The following is a 22,859-nucleotide window of genomic DNA, read 5'->3' as shown; positions in this document are numbered from 1 at the left end:
ACCCTCCATGGCCTCTGCATCAGCTCCTGCCTCCAGGCTCCTGCCCTGTTTGAGCTCCTGTCCTGGCTTCCTTCAGTGATGGACTACCCTGTGGAAGTGTAAGCTGAATAAACCGTTTCCTCTCCAACTTTGATTATGGTGTTTCATCACAGCAATAGTAACCAAAAGATGCCCGGGACCTACAAGGCATTTCAGCTGTGACCCATGTGTGTACAGGACAGAAACTCGGGGATTTGTGAGAGGGACAGCCTGCTAAAGGCAGGGATGTGGTTTTATAGGAGACCCAGGGATTAGCTCTACTTTGCCTTCCCTAATGCTGACATGGCAACTGCCTTCTTTTGGTGGAACCCTCCCTTTCGATCTCAGTGTTCCAGAAGGATTTGTCACAGGCCCCTGGCCATGTGTACATGACTCAGGGTTGGCCAATTATAGCAGCTATTAAATCCAAAATGAGCACCTGAGCTGTCCCTGGCCTGTGGCTGGGACGGTCTGGAAAGAGGCTGTATTTTCCTGGAGGGCTTGTTGGCTGGCAGGATGTGAACCCGGGAACACTTGTAACCTTCCCTTGGACAAGTGCTGAGGGTGACAGCACAGAGCAAGATGGACAGACAGCTGACGTCATCACTTAAGCTGGATCCAGCTACACCTGAAATCCACCTTGGGGTGGCTAGGCCAATGCTTTCTTTTTTGTTGCTGTTCTGAGGGAAGGTCTCAAGCATCCCAAACGGGCCTCCAACTAAAGATGACCTTGAACTTCTGACCCCTGCCTGAGGATGGAAATTAGAGCCATGAACACAATAAACGAGCACCCTGCCAGGTGAAGCACATACCCAGTCTCGCAATGAAAAAAAAAAAAAAGCTTACTTTCTGCCCCCAATCCAGTTTAAATTCCGTATCTGAGCTGAGCCAGGTGTGGTAGCACATCCTGAAAACCCAGTGCTTGGAAGGTTGGCAGGTTGAGACCGGAACGTTGCCGTGAGTTCAGGGCCAGCCTGGTCTAGTCGCACTGTTATATTGCTGGGTTCCCAGTCAGCCTGAATCAGAAAGTGAGTGTGATGCATCAGAAAGTGAGTGTGATGAATCATGAAAGTGAGTGTGATGCCACATATCTTTGACAACCCCAGTATTTTGGAAGTGGAGGCAGGAGGATTAAGCATTCAAGAGGCCAGCCTTAGCTACATAGTGAGTTTTAGGCCAGCGTGGATGACTTGAAACTCTGCCCCAAAACAAAATACAATAAAACAAAAACCCAAAAAGCACAAAGAGGGGCTGAAAAGATGACTCAGCAGTGAAGAGCAGCGACCGAGGACCCAGGTTGGATTCCCAGCACCCACATGGTAGCTCTCCCTGTCTGTAACTCCAGTTTCAAGGGGCCCAATGCCATTTTATGGCCTCTGTGGGCACTGCACACACATGGTGCACATACATACACACATACAGGTAAAATACTCATACACACACACACACAAAAAAAAGTTTTCCTTTTGTTTGTTTGGTTGGTTGGTTTTTTGAGACACAGTTGCTCTGTGTAGCCTTGGCTGTAAGGAAAAAAAAATTAAGAGAGAGGGAGAGGAGGAGGAGGAGGGGAAGGGAAGGTGGGAAGAGAGCAGAGGGAGGGGAAGAAAGAGAGGAGGGGAGATAGAATCAAGCCAACCAGTCTGTGAGTGGCCCTGGTAGCCTGTGACCCTGGACATACTGCCTCTATGGACCCTCTCTTGCAGCCCATGCCTGTGGCCTTCCCCAAGGTGATGAGAAAATAGTAGATAGAAACGCTCTAGGAGGCTTGTGGACAGCACTGTGTGCCTCTGTCTCACCAGGCAGGGACCGCCATTTTTCTGTGTCTTGACAGTGAAAACAAAGGCTGGGTGGGCTTTAGTCCTCTGCTTCGGGAGCCCCGAGCTGACTCTGGCCAAGCCTGCCATTGGCAGGCGCCCAATCCATGCCTCATTTTCTTGAAAGGGTCCCCCAGCCTGCCCCAGGTCCTCAGCTGTTTTCTTGAGCTGAGACCCTGTCCCTTCACTAAGTCAGCCCCAGCCCTCTCTTGCTGAGAAGTATCCCTCCCTCCGTGGTAGCCTGTACCCACACAGCCCTGCTGGTCTCCCCAGCTCGCTGAGCCCCAGGTAGGTTCAGTGTGAAGGTGAGTAAGTTCAAATCAGGCTGCACTCCCCAGGGTGAGCTTCCTCTCTTCCCCCGGCAGGGCCTGCGTTGGGTTTGGGCATGGGTGTGGGTGTGGAGACTGGACAGAGAGGGCAGCCAGGTTACAGGCAGGAAGCATTGTGGGTAAGCATTCCTGGCTGCCGGCCCAGAGAGATGTCAGAAGAATGGACCCCAGCACCACATCTCCGATGATTAAATGGGCTTTCCTTTCTCCAAATAAGGGCTCCCCATTTGTGTGAAGTTCACGCTCTTTTTCCCCAAGGTCTGTGCGCATGTGTGGGTTCGCGCGCATGTGCGTGGGTGCTCAGAGGTTAACCCGGAGTGTCAATCCTCAGGCACCAGCTACCTCATTTTCGTTTTTGTTTTTGAGACAGGGTTTCTCTGTGTAACCCTGGAACTCTCTCTGTAGAGTGGCCTTGAACTCAGAGATCTGCCTGAGTCTTCCTCCCGAGTGCTGGGATTAAAAGTGTGGGCCACTACAACCCAGTTCGGCTCATTTTGGTTTTTTTAAGACTTAGTTTTAATTTTTATTCCTATGTATGGGTGTATCTGTGTGGGTGTTTCAGGTGCATGAGGGTACCTGAGAAGTGGCCAAAAAGAGGATTCCCTAGAACTGGAGTTAAAAGCCTTAGTGAGCTCCAGGTACTACTCGGGAACTGAGGTGCGCGTGCGCGTGCGCAAGCGCGACTATGCGCTCTTAACCACTGAACCATCTCTCCAGACTTCACCTGTATTTTTCTCTCTGGCCTAGAGCTCGCCGAGCAGCAACCTCCCTGGCACTGGGATTACAGCTGTGCACAGCTCTCCCGTCCACAAAAGGGTCCTCAGATTCACCTCATTCCTACATTTTTTTTTCCTCAGCAGCACTGAGTGTCACTTGATAGCACCCTGGCTTGTCCTCTGGAGTATTTCCTCCCTGAAGTGAGAGCTGCAAGTTTATCCCAGGCCTCTCCCAGCCTGAGCAGTTTCTGAGTCCTCGAAGGTTGTTGGGGCTGATTTACTGGCTGAATAGATAGGTGTGGGGATGCTGAAACCCAGAGAGACAGCATCAAACTCCTAGGAAGGGCCAGGAGTGGTGGCACACACCCTCAATCCCGGCACTTGGGAGACAGAGACAGGCAGATCCCTGAGTTCAAGGCCAGCCTGGTCTACAGAGCAAGTTCCAGGACAGACAGTGCTGCCCTGGCTTCAGAAACAAACAAACGCAAAGCAACACTGGCTTAGGCAGGGTTACTCTTGCTGTGACGAAACTCTCATCGCACCAAAAGCAAGCTGGGGAGTACTGGAGGAACCCTACTGCTTGAGGTTGCAGTCCTCTCTGTCTGGATAGCCATTCTGAGCTCAGCGTTACAGTGCAGGACGGCCTCTTTCCCAGCAGGGCTCCTGCTCTGTCTGACTTCATCTGGAGAGTGTCTTTAGACACAGATGCCCCTAACCACATTTGATATATGGCCTTTGTCACAGCTCCCTGCTAGCTCTCCCCTCTCCACGCCTATAAGATAATTAGGTGCTGTGTTCTCGTTCATATGATAGGGGTGTGCTGTTTAATGCCAATCAAGCACCCATGAAGTGCCTAGTTCCAGCCAATTATCTACACCCCTCCTTGGAGCTCCCTACCCTCTCCCCCAGGGTCACATAGCCTTTGTTCTCTGGAATTAAAGTTGAGCTAGCTCCCTGCAGTGTTTCCTGGGGTGTGCGATCCCTGTACAGGCCAGTCCAGGCAGGCACACTCCTCATCCTGTACCCCGCCTGACTTTGTGGGCTGCTGGGGGACAGCCCCCAGACAGGAGGAGAAACAACAGGAGAGGAAAGGGTTTATTTGGCTTACACTTCCCCATCATAGCCCATCACTGAAGGAAGTCAGGACAGGGACTCAAACAGGGCAGACACCTGGAGTCAGGAGCTGAGGCAGAGGCAATGGAGGGTGCTGCTTACTGGCTTGCTCCACATGGCTTGTTAAGCTTTCTTTCTTTCTTTCTTTCTTTCTTTCTTTCTTTCTTTCTTTTTCTTCTTCCTTCCTTCCTTCTCTTTCTCTTTCCTTTTGCTCTTTCTCTCTCTTCCTTCTTCCTTCCTTCCTGCCTTTCTTTCTTCCTTCCTTTTTCTTCTCTTCCTTCCTTTCTTTTTTCTTCCTTCCTTTCTTTCTCTTTCTTTTTCTTCTTCCTTCCTTCCCTTTCTCTTTCCTTTTGCTCTTTCTCTCTCTTCCTTCCTTCCTTCTTTCCTTCTTCCTTCCTTTCTTTTCCTTCCTCTTTTTTCTTCCTTCCTTTCTTCCTTTCTTTCTTTCTTCTTCCTTCTCTTTCCTTTTGCTCTTTCTCTCTCTTCCTTCCTTCCTTCTTTCCTTCCTTCCTTCTTCCTTCCTGCCTTCTTTCTTTCTTCTTCCTTCCTTTCTTTTCCTTCCTTCCTTCTTCCTTTCTTTCTTCCTTCCTTTCTTTCCTTCTTCCTTTTTTCTTTCTTTCTTCCTTTCTTTCTTCTTTCTTCCTTCCTTCTCTCTTTCTCTCTCTTCCTTCTTTCTTTCTTCCTTTCTTTTCCTTCCTTTTTCCTTCCTTCTCTCTCTTCCTTCTTTCTTTCTTTCTTTCTTTCTTTCTTTCCTTCCTTCCTTCCTTCCTTCCTCCCTCCCTCCCCCTTCCTTCCTTCCTTCCTTCCTTCCTTCCTTCCTTCCTTCCTTCCTTCCTTCCTTCCTTCCTTCCTCTTTCTTCCCCAGAGACAGAGATCCTGGCTGTCATGAAACTCACTCTATAGACCAGACTGGCCTCAAAGTCACAGAGATCCACCTGCCTCTGCCTCCTGAGTGCTGGGATTAAAGCCTGGGCCACCACTTTCAGCTGGAAGCATTTCTTAATTAAGGTTCCCTCCTTCCAGATAACTTCAGCCTGTGTCAAGCTGACATAAAACTACCCAGCACACAAATAAAGCAAAACACTAAAAGAAAAAAGAAAAGGAAAGCCAGGAGGGGTCTTCAGGAGCGTTGGTGGGATCCTGGCCCAGCCGTTGTGGCGCTCCAGGTGGGACCCAGGACCTAGTTCTGCATGATCTTTACCACCGAGCCACATACTAGCATGGTCGATTTTACTGTCAGCTTGTCCCAAGTTAGAATTGTGTGAGCTGAAGAGCTGTCCTGGTCACCTCTGCGAATGCAGGAAGACCCAGTGTGGATGGCACCTTCTGGCAGCAGCCCAGATAAAAAGGAAGATGGTTGCCTTTTGCTTGCTTGGACTTCTTCCCTAGCGACATCGAGTTCACGTACTGCCCCGTTGCAGCTGCTCCACTTGCCTCTGGGATTAAGGGCAAGTGCTGCGGCCTAGCATGCCAGGCTTTCTTTTTAAAAACAGATTTCCACATTTTCAAATTTATTCAGCATGTGCATGTTCTCACACATGAGCATAGTCACTATTCTTTCCTTCTGCCACGTGTGTTTCAGGGATTGAATTCAGGCCACCAGGCTTGGTGAAAAGCACGCTTACTAAATGGGATCTCACCAACCCTTTTCCTTTCTTTCTTTTTTCTTTCCTTCCTTCCTTCCTTCCTTCCTTCCTTTCTTTCTTTCTTTCTCTTTCTTTCTTCTTTTTGACAGGATCTCAAGCATCCCAATCTGGCCTTGAACTTGCTCAACTGTGTACCTAGGGAAAGACCTTGAACTTCTGATCCTCCTGCTTCCATCTCCCAAATGCTGGGGTGACAGGCATATGCCTGGTTTATACAGTGTTGGGAATCCAACCCAGCGGGCAGGCAGTCTATCAACAGACTGCCTTTTTTTTTTTGGGGGGGGGGTGCAGGGAGCTCATATATTAGAGGCAAGCAACATAACACTGAGCTACACAGCCAAGCCTGGGTCACCAAAATTTTAAGACTCTTGTCAGACACAAAATACTTTTCAGAAAAATAATTTGATAAGAAAAGAAATCTCTCCCAGCCTACATGTCGCAGTTTTTGTTTGGCCAATGGTCCCTGTGCCCATAAAAAGTAAAGGACAGCTGAGTCCCCTTCTCTCCCAGATGTTGCCAGCAGACTCCCAGCCAGGCTCTGGGCTGAGACTGGAATTCCTTCCAGCACAAACAGCGGATTCTGTTGGAACCAGAGCCAGTCTGGGTCTGGCGGACACTGGCTTTCTTTTCCTCCAGACGGGGCAAGCTGAAGGGAGCGGAAGCAGATGACACAGCGGGGCCATCGGTGTTAGACCGTGCAGGGCTTCGGTGGCCCGTGATCTGTCCCTGACATGGTCAGACCAGCCTTGGGTTCCACCTGCCTGCTTGCAGCCTGACCTTGGCTGGGAAGAGAGAACCAGAGGTCAGCGGTTTGAGGGTGGTCATGGTGGTCTTTTGTTTGGTGTTTGAGACAGGGTCTCATGTAGTGCAGGCTGGCCATGAAGGTGGTGGAGGATAACCTTGAGCTCCTGCCTCCTCTTCAGGAGGACTGGGCCTGCAAGGTGTAAACCACCATGCCTGTTTTCCGAGGTGCTGGCGGCTGAACTCAGGGCTCCATGTAGGCCCTCTCCTAACCAAGTCAGGTCCTCTTCACACTCAGCCTAGGATGGCTTTTGGAGAGAGAACGAGAACCTCAACAGAGCCTGGGGTCCTCAAAGAGCCTTCTCCATGCCTTACCTCCTCCCTGTCACTCCCACACAGTCCAACTTTGTGGTCTCTGAGCAGATAGGATACTTCTGCTCTGTAGGCCTCCCCAGTGAAATCCCCACAGCAGCAAACTGCTCAGTGTCAGGCCTAGAACAGGCCTGATGGGAGCCTCTGGCTGCCTGAAACACATGGAGGCCAGAAGCACATTCTAGAGCCACCTGGCGTGGATCTGCCAACTTTCCGTGTGCAGCCCTGTTTGTCCCCTGGACTTAACCTTCAGACAGAGGAGGGGAGCAAGGAGCATGCAAAATATGAGCTCTGGGGTGGAATCGGGTAAGGAGAGAGCTGCCTGTGTTCAAATCCTGCCTGAGCTGGAAGGATGGCTCAGTGGTTAAGAGCACTTGCTGCTCTTGCAGAGGACTGTGGCGTGGTTCCCAGCACCCGTGGGAAGCAGCTTCCCAACAGCTGTAACTCCTGCTCCAAGGATCTGACTTCTTTTGGCTTCTGAGGACTCTGGAATGTACAAATACAATCTCTCTCTCATACCCACACACAGTCTTCAAATTCTATGTGTCTGACTGGACAGTGGTGGACGCACCTTTAATCTGAGCGGGGGGGGGGTAAGGGGGAAGGGCAGAGGCAGGTGGATCTCTGTGAGTTCAAGGCCAGCCCTGTCCACAGAGCAGGCCCTAGGACAGCCAAGGCCACACAGAGAAACCCTGTCTCAAATTATATATATATATATTCTGTGTGTCCTCAATCAAAGGACTTAATCTCCAGGACATAGTGGTCCCTACCTATAAGCTTAGCAATTGGGAGGTTGAGTCAGGAAGAGCTCATGGCCCTGAGTTCAAGGCCAGCCTGGGCTACATACCCAGACTGTTTCAAAAACATCAAAGAGGGGCTAGAGAGATGGCTCAGTGGTTAAGAGCACTGTCTGCTCTCCCAGAGGTTCTGAGTTCAATTCCCAGCAACTACATGGTGGCTCATAACCATCTATTCTGGGATCTGGTGCCCTCTTCTGGCATGCAAGTGACCTACACACAGAACACTAATTTGTAAAATAAACAAACAAACAAACAAACAAATAAAAACTTGAAAAAAAAATCAAAGAGTTGGATGTGGTGGCATCTTTTCCCCAGTACCTTTTTCCTTTTTCCTCAGAGGGTAGAAACAGACAGATCTCTGTGAATTTGAGGCCAGCCTGGTCTATAGAGTAAGTTTCAGACCAGCCATAGTGAGACCCTGTGTCAGAAACAAAGCAGAGAATAAGAATAGGAAAGAAGAAGACAGAGGGTCAAAACAGGTTAATAAATCTTCAGTACTTGAATGCATGATAAGCATTCAATACATAGTATTAATTTTATTTTAGTTTATTTTTTGAGACAGGCCTCCCTGTGTGGTCGTGCTAGCCTGGGATTTACCATGTAGACCAGGCCTTGAACTGACGAGAGATCTCCTGCTTCTGCCCCTCAAGTGCTGGGATTAAAAGCATGAGCCATCATTTTTGGTGGCAGTAAATTTTTTTTTTTTTTTCTAGACAGGGGTTCTCTGTATAACCCTGCCTGTCCTGGAACTTCCTACCTGACCTAGAACTTAATCTGTAGACCAGGCTGGACCTGGACTCACAGAGATCTTCCTGCCTCTGCCTCTCAAGTGCTGGGAATACAGGGCTGCACCAGCAGGCTCCCCTCCTCAGCGGTAGAAATTTTTAGATGGACTCAGAGAGAGGGTCAGTAGCTTGTCCACAGTCACACAGAAGGTAGGGGGAGCGAGTACCCAGCCCTTTCTGCCCGATCTTGGCACTGAGCAGGGCTGAGATAGGATGGAGCCTCATTACCTTGAACAAGTTAGGCTCAAGGGGCTGGGGACCCAAGGGTAGTTTCATCCTGCAACGGGACAGGTGGGTACTAGGCCTCTACCACCCTCCCTCCCTCCCTCGCCACATCGGTATGGCACCTGTGCACCACATTCCAGACCAGAAACGGCAGCAGCAAGTTTAAACTATGGAAGAGGCCAGTCAACACAGAAGACGCCCTGCCCAGCCTGGGCCACGAGCAACAAACATGTTTGAGGAAAAGGAGAAGGCAGGTGCAAAACTGTGACCTATAATGGTCATGAGCCATGTGGCCTGGTACTTTTTTTATTTTTATTTTTTTAGCCCTGGCCAGCTTGGAATTCACTATGTAGCTCAGGCTGCCCTCTAACTCTATTGTCTCCGCCTTCCTAGTGCTGGGATTAGAAGTGTGTGCCACCAAATCGGGCTAGCCTGAGGGCTTTTGAGCCAACGCCTTTCCCAGATCACTAGCCCACTCTCATTTTCCAGAGTGTCTCCCCTTTCTTTCTTTTCTTTTTTGGTTTTTAAGACAGGCTCTCTCTGTGTAGCCCTGGCTGTCATGGACTCACTTTGTGAGCCAGGCTGGCCTCGAACTCACAGAGATCTACTTGCCTCTGCCTCCCAAGGGCTGGGACTAAAGGTGTGTGCCACCACCACTAGGCCATGCATTTCCCCTTTCTTTATTAACTGTCTCTACTTCTGATTTTTAATTCTGTGCATGTCTGTGAACATAACACAAGTGTCCAAGGAGGCCAGAGGCATCATTTCCCAAGGAACCTCCTACAAACAGCTGTGAGGTGCCTGATGTGGGATCTAGGGGCTGCACTCAGACCTGGAGCAACTTCTCCAGCTCCCCACCATCCTGACAAACACATGTTCTTGGTGAAATTCTTTGTCTGGGGACAGAAGAACCTGGTAGCTTTAGCCTGAGTCCTTTGTCCCCTGGAGAGACTCAAGGCAGGGCCAGGCTTAAGGCTCATATCCCAGAATCCTGCCCCCAAACCCCGCACTCTTCAGGAAGCTTCTTTTTCTTTCTATGCCGCTGTGATCTTCAACACAGCTTGGAAAAAAAAAAGTCATCTTTTATTGTTTGTGGAGAGAGCAAGGTGGGGGAGGGGCAGGGGACCATTCTGAGGTCACAGTTGTCCTCTGCCCTCCTTGCCTGGCCGGGAAAGGCCGGCCTGATGAAGCTGCCCATCTTCAAGAAAAAGGGATTTTACTCAGGGGCCTTCATGTCCCTACCTTCCTAGGTCCCCAGCCCTAGCCATCCCCTTTCTCCAGGGGCCCCATGGCCTGCCTTGAACACTAGGTGGGGACCAGGTCTGCCACGTTTTGTGGTAGAGGCCTTTTTGGTCAGCCTGTGTAGGCCTGAGACTGACTTCAAGTCCTTTGTGGGGGCAGGTCAGGAGCCGACAGCACTTCTGGACCGGGCAGGTGTGGAAGGCCGGGCGTCGCATGGATCTGTCACTGTTGATCCCTTTCCTGGTGTTACTGCTGCTGTTACTGTAGGCCTCTGGGATGGAAAGCCCTGGGGGAGGGATAGAAGGGACAAGCTCCCCAGTCAAACTCGGGTCCATTGTCAGCAGGCCTCCCTACCCCTCTGGAACCCTGGGGTGCCAGCCGGAATGGTCCCTGCCACCCACTTCCCCACTCCTAGTGACCTAAAAGACAATGGGGTCCCCTGTCCTCCCAAGTCAACTCTTATCAAAACTGGGCCTCTGAAGGTGCTGGGAATCTCTGGAGCAGGGTGGGAAGCTTCAGGGTACATGAAGGCGCTCACCTGTATCTGGCAGAGGTCGATTAGGGTGCGAGTGCCTGCCAAGCAGCATAGCTCGCCCAGAAAGGAGAAAAAGATACCCAGGAGATCCAGCCAGCGGCCCAAAGTCATCAACAAGATGAAGAGGCCGCCCATGCGCACCAGCACCGTCTGGACCTGGCCCTGCAGGCTGAAGCGATGTTGCCGCTGCTCCTCTGCGGGATGCGGTTGTCCGGAGGTCAGCGGGGGCCAGCCCGTCCCACTTTTCAACTGCTTTCCCCAGGGACAGCGTCACCTTCCCTGACTGCCTTCTGGCACCCCTGCTTCCCTCCCTGGGCACCCACAGGACTTACCGGCCACCCCTGAGTCCCCCCTGGTTGGGGACAGAGCCCTGTTAGTCGGTGGCAGGAATCTAACGCCTTTCTACCCGTGGGTTGGATCCATCCACAGCCCAATCCAAGTGCTCCACTCTCTTGTTCCATCCTGGTCCCAGCCACACTCCCCTCTCGCAGAAGCTCATTCTCGGGGCCCCTGACTTTTGTTCTTGGCCAAGCACTACTAACCAGCTAAAGTGGCCTAAACATGTCAATAAGATGACACCACTCCTCTGTCATCCATTTTAGAATGCTCCCAGGATGTCCTATGGCTTCCGGAGTACTAATCCAAGCCTTGTCTTACGAGGTCAGACTTGGTTTGGCCCAAGCCCCCTCCCCCATCCTTACCCAATCTCTCACTCATGCTCCCGTACTTCTCATTTTGCACATGGAGCCTGCCAAGGCTTGTTCCCACCTCAGGGTCCTCACACTTGCTGCTCCTACTGCTTGGACCTCCCTTCCTTGCTCTGCCACCTCCCAGCGATTCCTGGTGCACACCCAGAAGGTTCTTCCTAGAGGCTAAATCTGACCAGCCATTCTCTGCCACTCTCTCCTGCTTAGGACTGTGCCTAGACTGACTGGCCAGGGCACTGGATCAGGCCTTTCTAAGCTTGGCCAGCCTTGCTCTGTTGCCCATGGGGTAACAACCCTGGACCACTCTGTGGTTCCCCACGGCCACGCCCTCATTCACTCTGTGCTTTGGTGGGTATTTCTCCTGCCCACAATCCTTTTCACCTCACCTAGTCCTCAAGACCAACCCAGGCACCAGCTCTTTAGGGATCCCCTATCGCTACTCCGAGCAGCCCACGGAACACCCATGGTACAGTCCTGTCCCTGGACAAGGGAGTGTGGCCAAGGGAAGGGAGCCCAGCCCGGGGGCTCTCACCCTGCATGTAGATGACCAGCAGTGTGTAGCAGATGGTGAGCGGCATCCAGAAGCGCACAGCCTCTGACGTGTTCAGGAAGTCCTGGTTGATGAGGGCCACGGCTGCCAGGTCACTCACAGCAAAGGCCACGGCCAGAGTGCGGCCCAGGAGCCTGGGCAGGCTGTGCTGGTTGGCCAGCAGGCCCAAACAGACCCCACAGTAGCGCTGGCTGCTGTGCAGCTCGTAGAGGCTGCAGATGTGTCGGCGGAGGCGCCACGCAGCCCAGCCCAGCAGCGCGGCCAGCCCCAGGCTCAGCAGCAGGTTCAGGGAGCGGCGTGGGGCACCTTCCTGCAGGAAGCTCAGGCCGCAGCTGAGCCCGCAGCCCAGCGAGAACTGGCCTACCAGGTAGAGCTGGAGTCGCTCCTTGTCCCCGGAGCCCTGCAGGGGAAGGGAGCCCCAGCTAGGCTGCACTGCGGGAGATGCCCCTGAAGGGGTTTCCTTTGCCAGAGCGTGATGGCTCTAGGCCTTGAAGACCTGACTTTACACCTTACTCCCCGATGACTGTTGACCACAGACAAACCATGTCCTTTGAGCCTCAGTTTCCCCACTTGTGGAGCTCCAACAAGACCCTTAATCATTACGGCTGTCATGACAGAATGGGCTGAACCCTCAAGCTATTTAGCCAGGGATCTCGCAACATAAGCCTTTTTTTTTTTTTTTTTGAGGGGGGGGACAACAAGATCTCATGTGGTCCGGGCTGGCCTCAAACCCAATAATTAGTCAAGGATGGACCCTGAACCTCTCATCCTCTGCTTCCACCTCTTGAGTGCTGGAATTACGGGCATGAGCTACCATGCCTGGGTTCACACAGGTGCAGGGGATCAAACCCAGGGCCTTGTGCATGTTAGGCAAGCCCTCTATCAACTAAGCCACATTCCTAGCTCACAGAACTGACATACACATGGGGATGGGGGGGAGGGGAGGGAAACGATCTTGTGCTGCCATTTTTGTTTTTGTTTGTTTGTTTGATTGGTTGGTTGGTTTTTTTTGGCAGTCAAAACTCCCAAGTAACAAACTGCAATCTCTGGTCTCCATCTGAAGGAAAAGAGGACCCCTCTAGGCCCTACACCCCAATCCGGAGGATGAGAGCGGCCCAGGGCTCCACCCTGCAGTCTCACCTTGCCCAGGGACAGCACTGTGGAAACAGCCCGAAGGGAGAACTCCAGGACCACGAGGGCGGCTACCCTAGTCCCCACCACGGTCAGGAACAGGGCCAGGCCAGCCAGGTGCAAGGCCTCCAAGGAGGCCCACTGCGCCCGCAGCCGCTGCTTCTGGGGCTGCCGCTGGGGGTCACTGTGGGGGCAGAACGAGTGCGGGCTGAGAATCACGGTGTCCCGTCCCGGGAGGGTGTCAGGTCCCCAGCTCCACTCCTCGCCCACTCTAAGAGGGACCGGCCTCCGCGCGGGGTCCCTCAACCACCTGGGCAGGGCTGGGGGGCACGGATGTGGGCACTCACTTGACACAGGCCACGAAGAAGTAAACCTTCAAGAGGCTGTTGAGAACAGAGACTCCCAGGGCCCCGATCAGGCCTGAGCCGGACAAAGGAGAGGGTGAAGCGGCGTTAGCACCGTCGGGAGGTCGCGGCGGGGTGAGCGCAGGGGACGGGCAGGTGCGGAGGCTCTCACGTGGGTGGTGGGGCCCAGCCCTGCACTCCGCCCCCCCGAGGGAGGGGCGGGCTCCAGGTGTGCATCCCGGAGGCGCTCACCTTGCAGGAGGCTGTGGAAGAGACTGGAACCCCACTCAAACGAAGGGAGGCCGGGGAGCCAGGAGAACAAGGAGGGCAGGGAGAACATGGCAGCCTCCAGGAACCCGGCCCCAGCCTCGGACTGGGTCTGCACTGGGACAGACCCAATGACATCACCGGTCAAAGGTGTCTCTGGAGGACAGGGGAGGGACTAGGAAGGGGTCAGAGGCCTGGGGGCGGGGCAGGAGAGCCAGAGGCCTTAGACAACTTCTAGGCTGCGGAATCAGGGACGCTGTAAACCCGCCGCTGCTAGTGGCTTCCCATTTAGGCCTCAAAGGCAAAGCAGGTAGCTGGTGCTGCTCTGTCCCCGATAGATTTCAAGCCCACCATGCCTTCCGGAAGTCCCACCTCTGCGGGCTCGCCGGGCCTTCCCAGACTCAGGTGTGCCCCGAAGTGTGAGTCCTCGCCACTCAAAGTTCCCAAAGCCAGGGCGTCTTTCCACAGCGCAGGTCTCTTCTGACTCTTGTCTCTCCAGAATTCGGAAAAGTAGTGTAGCTTTTGCAGGCCGCAGGGAACCAAGGGTCTGGAATCCCCTTAAGACCTGAGTGCAGCCCGCCCCCGGGTCATTCTGTTCCTCTTGGGTCCACTAGGCGGCAGGCCTGACCTGGGCAGGTGGCCGCCGCTCTCTGGGTCACTTCCTAGAAAGGGCTTGAGAACAGGAGCAGGAAAGCAGAGGGGGAGGATCGAGAGTATACAAAATACAAAACTTTATTGGAGTGTTCACCTGGGACAGTTTTTTGCTCTTGGGGTGTGGTTGGGGAGGGTGGTTGGAGCTGCCTGGCCCAGAGTTGGTGTCTGCTTTTCTAGTAGAAAGGCTGCTGGGTGCCTTACACACACGTGTGGCGTCGTCTGGAGAGAGGACCCAAGAGTCTGTCCTTGGCCCTGCAGCTGGCTCTGCCCTGTGACCCATGAGGGCAGGTACCCTCTTCCCTAGGCCTCCATCTCCTTGTCTGAGCTCCCTCTGGATGTATAGGAAAGGGAAGCCGGAACTCGGTGATACTTCCAGACTCCTGCTGAAGTCCTAACCCAGTCCCTCAGGTGACTGTGGAGATAGTGGTAGCCCCTCTGTAGGATGCATTTCCTGTGTGGGCTCTATCCAACATAACTGGATTCCCCTGCCTGTCTCTCTACCCTGTCCCAGTCCCTGACCCTTTCCCCTCTCTTCTGTTTCTCCCTCTTCTTCCTTCCTCCCTCCCTAACTCCCTCCCTCCCTTTCCTCCTCTCATGCTCTGATGGAGTCCATGCTGGCCTCAAACTCACTATGTAGCTGAGAATGACCTTGAACTTCTGATCCTCCTGGCTCTACCTCCCCAGTGCTGAGTTACAGGCCTGTGCCCTCATGCCCAGTTTATTCGGTGCTGGGGATAGAACCCGGAAATCTCACGAGCATCAGGCAGGCACTCTGCCAACTGGTCTGTTCCCAGCCTGAGATTCGACTCGGACAGGGAAGACAGGAAGAAGCTCTTCTCAAAGCCGAGGAGAGAGGACTTCGGAGAAGTCAGCCCTGGGCCGATCACGTGACTAACATGCCCAGGCCCTGGCTCCGCCACAGCACCACAGATATGAGAAATAAAAGTAAAGAGTGAAGCTAGCGCTGCCAATCCTTTCTTCTTGGGCTTCCAGGTGCCAGAAGGGAAGGAAACAGGTTTTTGTCCTTCAAGCTATCAAGGCTTTAGAACTTTGTTGGGTAACCGGCCTTGGCCAACCAGACTCTGGGGACACGAAGGCCTCTGCTGTGGCACAGCCGAGGGTTTCCTCACCTGCAGTGGCCTCTGAGGGATACACAGCCCAACAGTTCTGACATAACAGTGCCCTTGTGGGGATCTCTGGAGGTGGGGGTGGGCAGAGTTGAACTCCAGTCCTGGCTCTGTCACCACAGAGCTGTGTGGCTCTGGCCAGAGTGATGTCTGCCTTCAGGTGAGAGAGGTGGAGGACTGAGGAGCCAGCGCAGCTCTGCTCACGGGGCTCATTACATGCAGCCATGGCTGTGGCAGTGCGCTAGGGCGAGGTAACCCAGGGGGCAGTAAGGAAACAAAGATGGTAACTTGGGACGCACTGGTCCTGGGCCTCAGTTGATCACAGTTGTCTCCTGCCCCCTCCTGCTGGCCTCTGGCAGGGCCTGACTCAAGCTGGCTCTGGGCAGCCAGTCCTACTGAAGCAGCCATCACTTCCACCAGATGGCAGGCTTGGCGGTGGGAGGAGGGATGAGCTAGGTGCCCTGGTGTTGGCCCCTTGTGGCCAGTTTCCGCAGCTCATCCCAGAAGAACATGCTAAGGATGGTGTGGGGGCCCAAGCGCAGATAGGCAAGGCCTAGGCCCTTGTAGAGGGCCAGGGGTCCCTCCTGTTGACAGATCTTCACCAGGCAATCAGCGAGGCCCCTGTACAGCTGGCCCTGGGGATAAACATGGGTGAGGGGTGAGAGGTCCCAGAGGCAAAGGGGTCTACTGGTGTGTCAGAAGAAACACCTCTCCCCACTGGGGATTATGGCTGTGATGTTAATAAAAAGGAGCCTTTTCCTTGAGGCAGATAGGCTCCTTCAGGGGTGCAGCTTGGATATCAGCACGAAGGCACCTTTGTCCTGACACTTCCTGTTGGCATTACCACAGGATTCCAGCCCCGCCTTTTCCACTGATCATCTGGTCGACCTCAGCCAGGTCTCTTGATCTCTCTGAGCAGATTTCCTCATCAGGAAACAGACTAAAACCTAGTCAGAGGCTTAGGGCATGCCTGTTAATGTGTTGTAATTATGTCCCCTACTGGCTGTGTATGTGTCCCCTGTCCCCCCACATCTTCCGTTCCCCTGTCCCCTGCTCACCCTGCCAGCTCCGTCCACCGGCTGATTGTATAGCCTCGTGCTGACCACGTCGAAGGGAGTCATGACTGCAACCACAGCTATACTGCTGATCATGCCTCCAGCCAGGGGCACCAGCCAGCTGTCCTCCAAAAACCACTGTTGGAACGGCACAGGCTGTTGTCCCTACCCACCGCCCTTACCCCACCCCTGTGTGCTCTCCCTGCCCCAAGCCCACGAAGGCTGGAAGGGCTGGATGGGCTGGGGCAGAGGAGCACATCAGACCTCTCCAGCTGTTCTCAACCCCCCAGTGCCAACCCTGCATTTCTCCATGATTTCAGGGTTCACTGATGACCTCTAAACTCCTGTTGAACATGAGGTAGGCTAGGTCACAACTATAGCAGCAGAGCCAACAACTTAAATTTCTTCCTCCTCTCCTATCCCATGCTTCCTTGAACTCTTTTTGTCGAGACAAGTCTAGTTATGCATCATGCTCTTCTCCAACTTGCAATCCTCCTGCCTCCACCTTCTAAGTATTAAGATTACAGGTTAGAATTGCTTTCCTTAGCTGTAACTCTCTCCTTCCTTCCTCTACCAGCCCCTCCTTCCTTCCTTCTCCTTCCCCTCTATCCCTCTCTCCTTCCTTCTCTTCTCTTTCCCTCCCCTCTACCCCTTCCTCCTCCTTTCCTTTTTCTCTTTCTGTTGTCCTCTCTTTTTCTCTTTTGACAGGGTCTCGTGTAAGCAGCCTAGGCTGACTTTGAACTCTGTAGCTGAGGACCACCTTAAGCGTCTTGATCCTCCTGCCTCAGCAGCCTAAATGTTAGGAACGAAAGTGGGTCCCAGCAGGACTAGGCTTTGTTTTGGATCCTATCTACCACTTCTGTATGAAAGAAGTGGGAACCCCTCCCCAGTGTGTGTAGGTGTTCCCAGCCCCCTACCTGTCGTTCCTGTACCCAAGCCTTGGCAGAAGTAAAGGTGGCCAGCTGGGCAGCGGAGCCCACTGTGACTCGGGGCACAGCCGCCCCTACACCCCGCCACAGCCCCAGTAGGCCCTGCTGACGCCAGATGGTCTCCAAGGCCCCCATGACACCCTGCAGGGAGGAGAGAAGATGGATCACTAGACAGTCACGGGCCCCCACAGTCTGGGGCCTTGGGTCTGGGAAAGATGCCGTACCTGATGCTGGTGCTGATGACCCACGGCCACCGCGGCCACCGTCTGGGCCTGCAGCTGCGTCTTGACCTGGGAGTACAGATGAGGGCAGATGAGGGCTCTCGGATAGAGGCTGGGAGCTGAGCTGAGCATGTTTGAGCCCACACTCCTTGCAGGGCATCCCTGACCCCACATCTGAAGCTTAGGTTGGGGACAGACTGGATCGGCCAGCGTTCGCTTTTTTATTTTCTAATGTGGGACACTGTCTCATCTACCCCAGGCTGGCCTCAAATTAGTTCTGCCACCATGACGTTAATTCTGATTTTTCCTGCTTCCACCTCTCAAGTGCTGGGATTATGGGTAGGCAGGTGGTGCCACACCTGGCTTATGTGTGCTTGGGAACAAACCCAGGGGTTAGTACATACTGGCAAGCACACCACCAACTAAGCCACATCCCAAGGCCTTGCTTTGCATCTTGGTGGCTCAGGTTTCTTAAGGAGATCTTTGGGCCTCTGTCCTGCCCCTCTAGGGGACAGAGGAAAATGACGTTCACTGCCCACACCAGGACACAACAGCCTTTGCTCTGAGGCAGCTTTTATTCCTACTGTATGCCAGGCTCTCTAGGAGTAAGCATGTGCAATCGAGAATGGAGTCTACCTGCTTTGTAACCCGTTCCTTCTCCCGGTTAAAACCAGTGGGCATGGGCCCCAAAGGAGCAAGGGTCAGAGGGAGGAGGGCAGATTCCAGGTCTGAGCCGGATATTCCCAGTGAGCAGTCCCTCCCAAACTGCCCTGCCCAACCCAGAGCCACAGAGTCCACTGGTCATGCCGGTCATGGAGTGGTAAAGGCAGGAGGACACTCACCAGGTAAGCAGGGCTCCCCACAAAGGCTCCCAAAGCCCCAGCCATAGCACCTGCGGCCACAGTGCCACCTGGTTGCTGGGTGAGGCCAGCCTGGCAGGCCAGGCTGTAGCAGTAGAAACGGACACCATTCATGAGACCCTGGTAGAGAAGGCCGGCGGCCAGCCCCTTCTGCAGGCCCCACAGCCCATCTGCCCTGGCGACGGCTGCCACAGAAGACACAAAGCCCCGGTAGGGCCGTGGGTAGGTGCCTGGGGCCTGCAGTTCCCCCTGCAGCTGTAGACGGGTCTTCACCACTTCCAGGGGATTGGTGAATACACAGGCCAGGCAGCAGGCTGAGGCACCCAGCACCAGGTCCACTGCCGGGGACACCATCTCTCCCGTGTCCATGCCAGGAGCCGTCTGTGCCCGGGTCAGGGTCACGGCACAGGCCAGAAGTGGCAGGTCCAGGATGTCTGCACCCCTGTGTCGCCACAGGGCTGGGGATCAAGGGACAAGCGCCATGTCCAAAGGACAGAGATCCCGTCACTTGCTGGAGGGCCCTGGTCTGTCCTGGAACTCCACCTGCTGTTCGGCAGACAGGGCTGTGAGAATCTGGATACACCTCCTCTGGCTCAGACCAATCCCAGCTGCTGCTGGCCAGGGCGGGCCTGGACCCTGGGATCTGGGGGAAAGGTCACTTGGGACTGGGAGGAGAGTGGGGCAGGAAGAAAGAGCCAAAGAGTAGGGGAGGGTGCTCCTCCTTGTCCTCCAGACTTCCTGACCTATCTCTAGTCCCTGTCAGGCTCCAGCTAAAGCCCCAGCATGTGGTGACTTGGCCTAGGCATGGGCTGCATAGGCTAACAGCAACTGTCCCATTTCTACATCTGCCACAGCCTGTGTGACTCCCTTTTTTCGGGTCTCCAGGCTTCCATCTGGTTCCCTCAGATTATAGCTCCATTTTCTTTCTTAAAAAAAAAAAAGGCCATTTATTTATTTATGTTTTTCGAGACAGGGTTTCTCTGTGCCGCCATGGCTATCTTGGACTCACTTGATAGACAAGGCTGGCCTCTAACTCACAGAGATCAGTCCGCCTCTGCCTCCCTTCATGCTGGGATTATAGGTATGCACCACCACACCCTGTCTTGTCTTTTTTCTTTTCGAGACAGGTAATGTAACCCTGGCTGGCCTGAAACTAGCTATGTAGACCAAGGTGGTCGAACCCACCTGCCTCTGTCTCCCAGTGCTAGAATTAGAGGTGTGCTACCACGCCCGGATTTATAGTTCCATTCCAACAGGAGGGAAGAGAAGGGAGGACGCCAGGGCCCTGTGGTGCTGTTGGTGAGATTGTTTGGTTTCACGTGAGACGGTGTCACATCCCCAGGGACTCACTGTGCTGTCCAGGCCACCTCCAAACTCATGGCAGTCTCCATCTGCCTCTGACCACCCCCCCAGTGCTGGTGGTTCACATGTGCATATCCATGCTTGCATGTGTGTGTGTCAGGTGCCCGTGGAGACCAGAGAGGGTGTTGTGTCCTCTGGAACTGGAGTTACACAGATTGTGGGTTGCCACGTGGGTGGTTCTGGGAATCGAACCCAGGTCTTCTGGAAGAGCAGCCAGTCCAGTGCTCCAAACTGAGCAATTTTTCCAACCCCATTAATGTCTTTTTTTTTTTTTTTAATTATTATTAAGACAGGGTTTCTCAGGGGCTAGAGAGATGGCTGAGGTTAAAAGCACTTATGGTTAAGAGCACTTAAGGTGCTCTTCCAAAGGTTGTTGGAGGTTTATTCAATTGTCAGCAACCACATGGTGGCTCACAATCATCTACAATGAGATCTGGTGCCCCTTCTGGTGTGTAGGCCTGTGTGCAGGCAGAACACTGCATAATAAATAAATAAATCTTAAAAAAAAAAAAAAAAAAAAGACAGTTTCTCTGCATAGCCTTGCCTGTCCTGGAACTATGTAGACCAGGCAGGCCTGGAACTCACAGAGATCCATCTGCCTCTGCCTCCCGAGTACTGGGGTTAAAAGTGTGCACCACCACACCCAGAAAACACCATTAAAGTCAATGTCTATTTTTTTTTCCAGACAGGGTCTCACTATATAGCTTGCTATCCTGTATGTGTGTGTGCATGTACGTGTGTGTGGGGGGGATACACATATGACACATATGTATATGGTGGTCAGAGGACAACTTTTTTTTAAGATTTATTTTATTTATGTGTATGAAGTGGTCTATCTACATGCCAGAAGGTGGCATCAGATCACATTATAGATGGTTATGAGCCACCATGTGGTTGCTGGGAATTGAACTCAGGACCTCTGGGAGAGCAGCCAGTGAGTGCTCTTAACAGCTGAGCCATCTCTCCAGCCCAGAGGACAACTTTTAATTAAAGGGGTACTCGAATACAAATCCTGCTCCGCCACCAGTGGGTATGAAAGCCAAGCGCACAGACACGCTGGACCACCGGTGAGCCACGTCTGTGCATGCTGCGACCCCCATTCAAACCGGTGCACTGTGTCTGACTCCAGCCTGTGGGAGACTGATGTGTGAAAACCTGCTTCCATACCCCTCCTGTGCCCCCAGCTTCTAGCACTTCAGCCTCGCTCACCCAAACACTGCAGGGTCCCTGGGTGGGATGGAGTGGAAAAAGGGACATCAGGAAGAATAATCTTTGCGGTTCCAGCCATTTTCCTTTATCAAGCGGGCCACCAGGCTCCCACCTGGGGTGGCCGTGCAGGACACAGGGAGGTGCAGGGACTTCCAGGGCCTTCTTCAGCCTCCAGCTAGCGGAGCCACGGAAGCAGCCAAGGCGGAGCTGGTGATGTTTCCGTGTGTGGGAGCATCAGCCACAGAGCGGACAACGGAGACTCGGTAGTGAGGGAGGGTGGGGCGCTCTCCTCCACTGCCCTCACCTTAAAGAGGGCCAGTGACAAGTCTCAGCAATATAACATCAATTTTATTTTAAAAAACAAAACCCAATCACCTGACCTGTCCCCCAAGGGACCTAACAGAGACCTCAGGAAGGGCTAGCTCCGGCCAAGCAGGGGTCAGTCAGGTGTCAAAGTGGCCACCAGGCTCACAGGCCCTGCTCTTCTCTCCACCCCTCTCCTTTGCTCCTCGCAAGAGGGGCCAACTGATCCCTGGGTCCCCCAAGCTCTGCTGTACTTAAGGGAGGCTGTGGACATGCGGGGCCTCCCGGCAGCTGTGGAGGGCTGGGCCCAGGCTGTGCAAGGCGGGCCACTGTGCACAGGGTGGGGGCGTGAGGAGGAGGCATGCACAAATAGCCAGTGTTCCCGGTTCCCTGCGCAGGGAGGACAGTGTTCCAAAAACGAACAAGGAAGGCTGGGCACTCAGGACCCCCAGGGGGCCCTGACCACCTATCTGCCCAGGCCCCTGACCCGGGAGAGGGAGATGGCACGCCCACCCTCCTGGTCTCTTTGCTCCCCCTTAACTGGATACTATTATCCTCACGGCCACCCTGAGCAGACAGTGAGGACTAAGGTGGTGACCCAGGGGACACCATGTGTCTACAGAGCCCACAGGGCTCAGACCTTCTGCCCCAGTGACCTCTAGTCACTGCTGTGGGGCCGGATGCCTAGGGCGCTGGGCACCCACTCTGGATTCCTGGCCCAAGCCACACTAGCGGTTCCGCCGCCCCAAGGCAGGAGTGGGCTGTAGAGGCCTGTGGATAGCCAGCTCCAAAACAGCGTACCGCTGTGTGGACATGCTGGTCAGCCCGCCTCCTTCCTGCCTGCCTACACTGCTGCCCAGCCACGCCTCAGCACCAGGGGTCCCGGGAGGCTCTGCCTCGGCACAGGCTGTCGCTCCGCTGCCAGGCGCTGTGGATGAGGCTCAGGGCGTCTTCAAACTTCTGCTTGACGGAAGCTTCATGGATTGCTTTGTGAGGAAGGTCTACCTGTGTGGGGACAAGCAGGGCGCATTCAGAGTACAGGCTGCTTTCCCGGAAGACTGTCAGGGCCCTGCACATTCCTCTGGGGACATCTTGCATGTTGCTAGCTTCCCTCCTGCTCTGCATACAGACAGCCGAAGGCCCAGCTCGCTGGTCTGCCTGGATTTCACTGGACCAGGGTACCTGTCCTTGGCTTGTCCCTACCTCTGGCTAAGTTTAGAGCTGCCTGGAGGCACAGGGTAAAAAAAATGGTTGCTCTCCTGGGTGTGGTGGCAGGCACCTTTAATCCCAGGAGCCAGGCAGATGGTCCCGTGAGTTCCAGGCTAGACAGAGCTGCATAAGACCTTGTCTTAAAACCAAAAGGCACTAGGGACAGGAGCGCCTCCAGCTCAGGGGAAGGGGAGGGCCTGTCTTGCATCTCCCCGTGCACGCCCACCATGAGTCTCACAGGGACTGGAGCTCAGGCCAGGAAGGGCCACTCCTGGTGGCGTATTTTAGCTTTGACAGACATTGGGGCTTGCCCCTTTGTCCCTAATTTTTAGTCTGTCTCAGAGTAGTTGGCAAATCGCTGTCCCCAGAACCCTGTAGGCGAGGCCGGGTCCCCGTAATGGTGAGGTACCTGGTAGATGGCTTTCCACCCGGAGCTCAGGGCAGTCAGGAACCGGTCCAGTTCAGAAGGGCAGCTCAAATAGATGACCCAGGGTTGGAGCAGCTGGGGGTTATCCTGGGAGAACTCCTAGGGACAGCAGGTCCGGGGTGAGGATGCACGGACATCCTCGGGCAAGGCCTGTCCCCCGATCCCTGT

General features: G+C 54.0%; 3 protein-coding genes across 5 annotated transcripts in view; all 3 read right to left on the bottom strand.

The window, feature by feature from the left end:
* Positions 1–9,620: 9,620 nt before the first annotated feature.
* On the bottom strand, positions 9,621–13,904 carry Tmem82 (transmembrane protein 82). Its single transcript, XM_021630831.2, has 6 exons — positions 13,321–13,904; positions 13,072–13,144; positions 12,734–12,908; positions 11,576–11,993; positions 10,340–10,530; positions 9,621–10,087 (listed from the first exon to the last, which is right to left on the bottom strand). The coding sequence occupies exons 1-6, from the start codon at positions 13,406–13,408 to the stop codon at positions 9,962–9,964; spliced, it is 1,071 nt and encodes a 356-aa protein (XP_021486506.1). The 5' UTR covers positions 13,409–13,904; the 3' UTR covers positions 9,621–9,961.
* Positions 13,905–14,042: 138 nt separating this feature from the next.
* Positions 14,043–18,732, bottom strand: Slc25a34 (solute carrier family 25 member 34). Its single transcript, XM_021631149.2, has 5 exons — positions 18,164–18,732; positions 17,325–17,390; positions 17,089–17,241; positions 16,175–16,309; positions 14,043–15,751 (listed from the first exon to the last, which is right to left on the bottom strand). Exons 1-5 carry the CDS (start codon positions 18,548–18,550, stop codon positions 15,569–15,571), a joined length of 924 nt encoding a protein of 307 aa, XP_021486824.2. The 5' UTR covers positions 18,551–18,732; the 3' UTR covers positions 14,043–15,568.
* A 2,350-nt stretch (positions 18,733–21,082) lies between these two features.
* Plekhm2 (pleckstrin homology and RUN domain containing M2) overlaps positions 21,083–22,859 on the bottom strand; it is a 38,872-nt gene continuing 37,095 nt past the window's right edge. For all 3 annotated transcript variants that reach the window (XM_060379142.1, XM_021630843.2, XM_021630848.2), the window contains 2 exons: positions 22,674–22,790; positions 21,083–22,060 (listed from right to left, as the gene is read on the bottom strand). In XM_060379142.1, the coding sequence (XP_060235125.1) occupies positions 21,923–22,060; positions 22,674–22,790 (255 nt within the window). In that variant the 3' untranslated portion in view covers positions 21,083–21,922. The remainder of the gene's footprint in view (positions 22,061–22,673; positions 22,791–22,859) is intronic.

Source organism: Meriones unguiculatus, chromosome 3 (assembly GCF_030254825.1).
Source record: "Meriones unguiculatus strain TT.TT164.6M chromosome 3, Bangor_MerUng_6.1, whole genome shotgun sequence".
In the NCBI taxonomy this organism is placed as follows: Eukaryota; Metazoa; Chordata; class Mammalia; order Rodentia; family Muridae; genus Meriones; species Meriones unguiculatus.
The sequence above is the reverse complement of the archived record's forward strand: the minus strand, read 5'-3'. Positions and strand labels throughout refer to the sequence as shown.